The 8,964-nt window shown below is 29.2% G+C and overlaps 1 protein-coding gene across 1 annotated transcript in view; it reads right to left on the reverse strand.

Moving 5' to 3' along the window:
- The window catches only part of Tmtc3 (Transmembrane O-mannosyltransferase targeting cadherins 3), a gene marked incomplete at its 5' end in the record, with an annotated part of 24,076 nt that extends 15,324 nt beyond the window's left edge, over nucleotides 1-8,752 (reverse strand). The window contains 5 exon segments of the mRNA XM_067053621.1: nucleotides 718-811; nucleotides 1,156-1,374; nucleotides 1,818-1,966; nucleotides 2,051-2,306; nucleotides 8,580-8,752. Of these exon segments, the coding sequence (XP_066909722.1) occupies nucleotides 718-811; nucleotides 1,156-1,374; nucleotides 1,818-1,966; nucleotides 2,051-2,306; nucleotides 8,580-8,752 (891 nt within the window).
- Nucleotides 8,753-8,964: the final 212 nt, after the last annotated feature.

Raw genomic sequence — 8,964 nt, forward strand, 5'->3', positions numbered from 1 at the left:
AAGAGCAATAATAGAATATGATCATATAAATATTAGAACTGGTTTGTACAATAACAATAAGTTGCAACACAAACTGTCTAGCATGAAAGACAAAATAAATAAAATGGAAAAATTAAATGCTGTATACAAGTTTGATTGTGAACATCTGAAATCTAGAAACCAGAATCAAGCAACATGTCAGTAACTGTAAAAATGTCAAAAAAATAAATTGCACTGCCTGGCTTACCACAGCATAACATTAAACCATAATTTCAACTTCAAAAATCCCACAATAATAGACATAACTCAAAACACTAAAAGCAGAAGGTTTCTGGAAGATGATTTCAATAATGAAATTGTAAATATGACAAGTATGGGGTAAGTATAATTACAAGAATTACAAATACACATGGATGAAAATTGTTGATAAAAATAACTTATTTATAGGATGGTAAAGGTGCATGAATATAAGACAGTTGTCCCGAAACTAAACAATGAAGAAAAATATAGAATAGATTATATTCATCTTTGGAAGTTTTTTAACCTCAACAATTTATAAAAATTAAATATTTAGAAAATGAACTATTCTGTTCATAATGTTGTACAAAGTTTTGTAAGAGACTACTAAATACATAATTCATGATTTCAGAAAAAAAAATGTGTTACTTTGAACTGTGCTATGATCAAATATATAATAATGCAAAATTTATAAATAAAATAAAGGATCAGTAACCATACCTTTAAGTAGGCTTCTTCGGCCTCTTTAAACATATTTAGGTGGTTGTAAGTTCTTCCAACATTGATATGAGCTCCAATATCATCCTGTTGAACACTGAACAAAACATTTATTCAGTTCAAATTAAACAATTATAAAGAACATTTATAAGAAAATTGAATATAATTATTAAAATATAAATCATATTGATAATTATGTGATTTACATGATATAATGAAATAAGAATGAAACGTCCCCCTATGCAAAAGAAAATAATATAAAAGATATCAGAAGACATCAGAAGTACTTCATGATTCATGATTTTTAGGTGAATAGCATCGGATAAACACAAAATACTTTAATTCAAATCACTATTAGGTAAATACACAAAATTAGTAAAAAATGAGGTAAAAAGGTTATTTTGATACCACTAATAGATGCAATAAAATCTAATTACATACCTGACTGCTTTATTGAAAAACTGCAAAGCCTCATGAAATTTTCCTTGTGATTCTAATGCATGACCAACATTGTTGAAAAGTTTTGCATTTCTTTGATTAACTCGTAAACCTGCCATGAACAACGAGTATTCAGTTTCCCAATCCCAATTTCTTCGGTATGTTTTGACACCATGAAAAAACAATAATATAGTGAGTCCTATCCAGGAAAGTTTCCGAAATCTAAAAATTATAAATTAATAAATATATTCACACATAATTAAAAAAAAAAGAAAATATAAAAACTCAACATTGATCATTATTAATATATAATAGTAAATAAATATCATTATCAAATTCTAATATCCTGATATTCAGGTAATTAAAATCATAGGATATCTTGCAATAAATGTCTTAAATACTTTGAGAACCCTAGAAAATAATGGAAAAAATACTTCAATCCCTTAAAACACTTAATTTAAATTCAATATACCCAACAAAAATATGTCATGAACATGTCAAAAACCAAGATTATAGATATAACTTTTCTAATTGAAGTTGGTTTAAATTGACCCAAAATGTACCAAACCATAAAAAGTGAGTTGGTACTTGGTGATATTTTTGTCAGTAAAAAATATGTATTTACATGAAAATCTTAGCCCTAGTAATGATTAACAAATAAATACCTATTCATATATAAATGAAACCAGCCATATGCAACTAAAATACAAAATCCCATGGAAGGCATGTAAAGGACCCTTTCTGCTATAACAAATCCAACAGGAAAAAATATATTAGATGCAGGAAGAAATGGAAACACCATAAATGCTAAACCCTGGAACAAAATAATAAAAATAAAAATTCAATACCCTAAAAATCTAAAATTGTAGAAAAAACACATTTGAATAGTTGAAATTACCATGATTATGACTACTTCTTTCTGTTTGTTGTTACAATTAAAAGCAGTATGTGCTAAGGTTATTAATGTCAAGTACATAATAACTGTTGAAATGTTGCGTGGGTCGCTAAATGATGAAATGAGAGGAACACTACCCATTGTCCAATCACAGCATAAATCACAAGGGAATAATAACAGCCATGTATTTAATGAAATAAGATAATGATATGACAACTGGCGTGTAGGAGTTGAAGCTGCTGAAGCAGGGTTATCAAATCTAAAAAAAAAAAAGTTAACTATATACATAAACCAGCAGAAAAATCCATCAGTCAATCACAATAATGGAGATATGGATAATTCATAAATATAGAACAATAAATATTTTAATCACAACACTACAAGTGCTTGCTAGTAATATTTAACAATACTATTATAACTATATTAACAATATAATACTTCAGACATAATTGGAAGATTTGAGTAACAAAGCCTTAAATTTCTAAAATACCAGTAAATAACTAACAACAGTGGACCCTGTAATTAGTTATTAAAAGAAAAGAACTTAATGGAACTGCCATATAAAAAATCCTTATGCATATATAATGAATTTTTTGTAATCTCTTAGAGCTAACCATGTCATTCAAATTAATTTAAATTAAAATTAAGTTTAAATAATTAAAATTAAATTTAAAATTATAAGAAAATGATAATAATAAAATAAAAAATTAAAATTAAAATCGAAGAAAGGCTATAATTTGAAAAGGAGGCAATGTGATTTTAAAAATTTAAATACCAATGTGACTTTAACTTCCTCATCTGTGAGAGCTTCCGATAAATTTAGAGTCAGTCCTATTCTGCTAATTTTTGGTAAATAGACTAGGCATTCTTCAACAATTTGTTTAATCATGAGAATGGACTGACAATATTGGCACTAGTAGTTTTCTGACCAGGTGAGAATGTGTGACTGTATGACCAATTATCAAGCAGGTTAGACCAGCTTTCTCCCAGCGACCATTGTGGTAGGATGACAACCATGGTTTTCCTTATCTTTTGATTTCTTTTAATTTACTTGAAAAGCTTTAATATCACAAGGCCTACCATGTTTCCTAACACCTTTCCGATATTTTTATTTTAAGAGGTTTACTTATTTCTGATAGAGTAAGAATGGCAGTGCCTTGACCAAGGGGTATGAGTGCCTCTTTGGCAGCTTTGTCTGGGAACTCATTGCCAACAATGCCAATGTGGTTTGCAGTTGTTTTCAAGTGCTAATGGCAAAAACATTAATGTTTCAGAAGATGCATAAGGCAAAGTTAAGTTAAAACATAATGAAATTATAGGGAGCTATGAGACTGAAGATAAAACAGATATTACAAAAAAAACAAACTTTTTACCTAGTTGAGGTAAAAGTGATAATTTGACATATTTTTCCAGTACATTTCAAAGATAGGAACTTTTTAGATTACTGATGTGAGATTCACTATATTTTGTCAGTATTTATATGATCTCGTCTCTATATGTCCTGATGGTGCCTTAATTGGCAAAACATTAACTAGTCATTAATTTACTGATATTTTAAAGGACTTCAGGTTTTGTTTTTGGAATTTTCCAATTAAAGTAAAACTTTGTTATAACTCTCCCAATTATAACAATTTCCTGGTTATTACACAATTTTTCTTCAGTTCTGGTATCAATGAGTGGTTTTCCAATGAAACTTTATTTGTTTCATAACATTATAACAATCGAATTTTCAGATTATAATGCTCTGAATCAAGTTTCTCTTTTATATTTTTTACAGCTATAATGGTTTATTTCCTAAATATGGGACAGGTTGACTTGAGGTTTTAAATACAGTAAATAAATAATTCTAAGGAATTATTTACCCCCAACCATCTTCTCCTCATTCAATTCTAAGGAATATTATGCTGTTAGGGTATTTCTAGAGCTGGTTGTTTGGATATGGATTCTATTGCTCCCATTTACTTTACTTTCATGTTCTAGAATGTAGTTTGCAAAGATCTTTTGCTATTATAGAGAAAACTGATTTAATTAAAGAGTTGGGTAATTCTAATTTAAATCAAAAAGATGTTGCCATAATCAATGATCATAACATATTGAAACAACTATGAAATGAATGGGAGGAAGAGAATAAAACTGAATCAGTCAACAGACGTTATAAAAGTAAAGTTTTAAAAATATTCTGACATTCTTATCATACAGGTCTGAACATTTTTCATGTGTAAGACAAATCATTGAAATCGATTAATCAATTACAAAATTCTTTGTTTATAAGTACTGTAATATCAGGACCTGTCCGTATCTTACTTCAGGTATCTCGAGTGTATGTTGAATTTTTATTTGTATTAGTGTGGAAAAGGGGTGTTAAAATTGTGAGACCTGTTATCAATAAACATGTATATATTTTTAGAGACCAAGAATAAAATCCCTGAGAGGGCAAATGAGTTAGTGTGTTAATTAATAATGAATTTCAGACATAGCATTAGGTGGTCTCATATATTAATATTTCTTATCTATGACATCTTTGCTGCCGCGGTAACGTCCTCTAGCCATCCAGGTTAAGCGGCAGCGAGAATTGTGAAGACCATGTATCTTTGCCTGGTGTTAGAAAAATGTCTCTCTCTATCGGTGGCTAGCCAGCATATCCTGGACTCAGGCGTGATGGTAGGGGCAGTACAGGTTCTAGCTTGCATGGTGCATAGTTTGGGGTGGCATTGCAGTCGCGGCATCTTCAGGGTCTTCAAGTGTCCGCGGCAAGGGGGGCATCAGAAAATGAGACCCCAACCCCGACTTTATATAAAATCAAAAAGGCACCGGAAAATTCAGATTATGTAAATCCGACAAGTACATTAAACCAGAACCATCACCAATGTGGATTTAAGTGCTTTTATTGGAAGATTAAATAAATTTTAAAACAATTTTCTTACCATGTCCAGGTTACAGCATTTTCCTGATTATAGTGCTACTTTTCCATGGGATTTGGAGATTGTTATAACAAAGTTTTACTGTTATCTTAACAATTATTTTTCGAATCTTCTCCATTTTTTTTTTCACTTTTATATAAATATAATATTGAACAAAATGTTATAGTAATGATCCACTTCAAATCTCTAGCTGCGAATTTATCTGAATGAACAGACATTTGTAGACCTCAACTATGAAATTTAATAAGCTTAAAGGCTCAATCTGAGTAAGGTAGGTGTACCTAAAGTAAATCAGAGCAATAAATGGCTTAACATATTTGTATAGCATTTGTTTCGGGTAAAACAAGTCTGTAAGGCCATCCCATAATATAGGCACTGCTAGGGCCACTTGTGGCCAGTAGTAGAACCTAGCATCACCTCTGGTGCCCTCTATGGGGAGAAGACAAGGCATGAGAGAGCCATTTTCTCTGGGACAACAATTGTTTTTCCTCCTTTCATCATTGAAAAATAAAGAGTGAGTAGAAAATTTCTGAAGTGGCCCTGGGCAGTAGAGGAGAGGGATGTGGAGGAGAAAAGAAAAATAAGCATGGGAGTAAGTCAACTTCTTTTAATATCATTCTTCACTATTTATCATCACTCCATGATTAACCAATGATTCTTGGAATGTCGAATTGTTTTTCGCAATTCACTATTTTTTTTTAAAGGCTCTATATATCAGAAAAAGTTTTAAATTTTATCTAAAGCCATGAAATATCTACATACCAAATACATATAAATATAAAAATAATTCATTAACACATAAAAATAAAAAATGAAGTGAACATAGTTGACCATAGACAAATAAGAGAACATGATCAGGGGTGCGTTCAGCAGAAAAACACAAATAAACAAAAAAATTATTTATTTGTGCCAACATTTCAACCTGATTTTCAGGTCTTCACCAGGACTATAAAACAAAAAGAGATAACAATCATCATTCAGAGAAACATAAAAAAAATAAATAAATAATAGACTAACAAATTTGGAAATATACATAACAATGAATTGAAAATATAAACTAGTTGATTAATAGCCATGAAATTAGACAGTAGTAGATTGATAACAATATAAGATGAAATATAATATAATATTATATAGGTAAGAAGATATGTATAAGATGAGATATGTGAGTTGTATCTAAAAAACTGAAGAACACTGTGAATCAGTACATTAAACTATATGAAAGAAAATGAAAAATATGGATCAATGGGTTAGTAATTGATATATGAATAAGAATGTGAATATATATATGATGACACAATGGGTAAGAAAGTTATATTGATGAGTAAAATTAAAAACCTTTTAGTTATATAGATGAGTACAAAAAATTAGTTAAATAAATAGAGCGTATGTAACAATAATATTTAAAAAACAAGGGAAAAGAAGAAATATAGAGATTTGGAAATGAAGAAAGCAAGAAATATAAGATATGACAGAAAGAACTTACAGCTATAGGCAGATATTCTGGCTAAACTGTTTAAATTGCAGGAAATGCTACTTGAGTGCAGGTTGACAAAAGACGTTAGATAGACACAAAATCTAACAGTCAGAAAAGATCATTGAGATAAAATAGTTAATAGTCAAAAAAGATCATTGAGATAAAATAGTTAATAAAAATAAACAATATAATTGTTGAGTTTCCCTTTATAAAGTTACTCCATTTGCTTACTACCCAATGCGATACTTACATGTCTCCCCTTTTTTTCTACATTTTTTTTTCGCCTTTAGTATACTATTCTTTTTCATTTTCACTTCTACATCATCACTTATTTAACCCACTATTTATTTATACATTTTCTTACCTTTTGGGCTCTCATATTTTTACACTTCACACTCTTTATGTGTTTTATTTCTTAACTGTACTTTTATTTTTATTTCATTTCTTATAACTATTTGATCTTTTTTCTTTTAGATTTGCTGTCTATCTAACGTCTTTTGTCGACCTGTACTCTCTTCATTTCCTATTCTCCATATTTCTTCTTCTCCCTTGTTCTTTTTTAAAATATTGTTTTTACATACGCTCTATTCTTTATTTAACTAATTTTTTTTTACTGATCTATATAACTAAGAGGTTTTTAATTTTACTCATCAATATAACTTTCTTACCCATTGTATCATCATATATATATTCACATTCTTATTCATATATCAATTACTTACCCATTGATCCATATTTTTCATTTTCTTTCATATAGTTTAATGTACTGATTCACAGTGTTCTTCAATTTTTTAGATACAACTCACATATCTTCTTACCTATATAATATTATATTTCATCTTATATTGCAATCAATCTACTATTGTCTAATTTCATGGTTATTAATGAACTAGTTTATATTTTCAATTCATTGTTATGTATATTTCCAAATTTGTTAGCCTATTATTCATTTTATTTTTATGTTTCTCTGAATGATGGTTGTTTTCTCTTTTTTGTTTTATAGCTCTGATGATCTGAAAATCAGGTTGAAACGTTGACACAAATTAATATGTTTTTCTTTATTTGTATCTTCCTGCTGAATGCACCCCCCCCCCCCGAACCATCTTCTCCTCTTAAAATAGAAAATTTTGTTAATCTAGGATTTAGGGATGTTGCAGAGGATCATGAACTTTTGCACAATGTTAAATCCTAATGACTACTTTGAGAAGTATACATTCTGGAACGAGTCTAACGCTTCCCAACTTTGCATGAAAAAATTCTGGGTATGTTGCATCAGTAAATGGAATCTTCAGTAGGAAGTATAAGCTGCTCTCCTAACAATCACCATATGAAAAATTACAAAAATGTTGAATGTCTTCTAAAAAAATAAAAAATAAATGAGAATGAAAAATAATGGTTATGCTCAGATTTGTTAAACATTTAAACCATCATATCTTACGAATACATTATTAAAAAATCAAGATTTCATGTCCACCTCTTATTTATTGGCTTTACTACAGAGAAGAGAGAAGTGCATAGTCATTTGTACTGTGAAGTGGTCTACATACGGTCACTGATGTCTTGTACAAACATAAATATAAACTTTTTCCAATTTAATTTTATAGAAACTGTAGACATTTATGTTGATCCTCATGGTCAGTCTCAGAGTGTTTACATCTAAAAGTAGGCATTAGGACTTTCAAATCGTTCAAAAGTTCCAAATGTAGGTCAATGAAGTTTTGTGTTTTGACTATGTATTATTTCCATATTGATGTATCTAAAACTTATTTTTATTAAACTGTATTTAAAACTTTTTCTTTTAATAAAGATAATAAAAATACTGAATAAATTAGGTTAAATTTCAAGAAATAAATAATAACTTTTTAAGCATTTCAACCTGTAGTACAACTTTAAAAATCTTTAAAAAATTTGAGGATGTCACTATGGTTTAGGTGAAGATGTCCTATGCCTTTGGTTTGTCCTGTTCACAGCTTGAAGAGCTATTGTCATTTCTCTTCAAAGAGAATTAAACCTGAGTAATAGGACTTTTTTATGATGGTGTGCAAATATGTAGTCGGCAGGCATTTATCATTCTGGGTTACTTTTACCTTATCTTACCTGGACAGTCTTAATAATAACATGAATAATCATAAACCTTGTGAAAATGGGTAGTTTTGCTCCCATAACCAAAATTCTCAAGAAAAGGAGTGCAAAAGTAGATACTGTCAAAATACATAATCTTTTTGTTGCCTCAGACGGCCATGTGTTCTTTATTGGTTTTCCATTTAAAATCCATTTCAACAACTGCATAAAATCATTGAGCCTTATCTGGAAAATAGTGAATACATAAAAAAAAAAAAAGATTAGAACTTAATTAATGTATGAAAAATCAACAAAAACAATTGTACTAACTAAATGCCTGTTACATTATAAAGTGGATTACTTTAAAGATTACAGGCCATTGATTAAGACTTTTGAACTTCCTTTTCATCATTTTTAAATTAATTATCATTAATTGAGTAATTTCATTTAAAATTAGG

Source organism: Halyomorpha halys, unplaced genomic scaffold (genome assembly GCF_000696795.3).
Source record: "Halyomorpha halys isolate HHAL.00 unplaced genomic scaffold, Hhal_1.1 Scaffold2864.1, whole genome shotgun sequence".
Classification (NCBI taxonomy): Eukaryota; Metazoa; Arthropoda; class Insecta; order Hemiptera; family Pentatomidae; genus Halyomorpha; species Halyomorpha halys.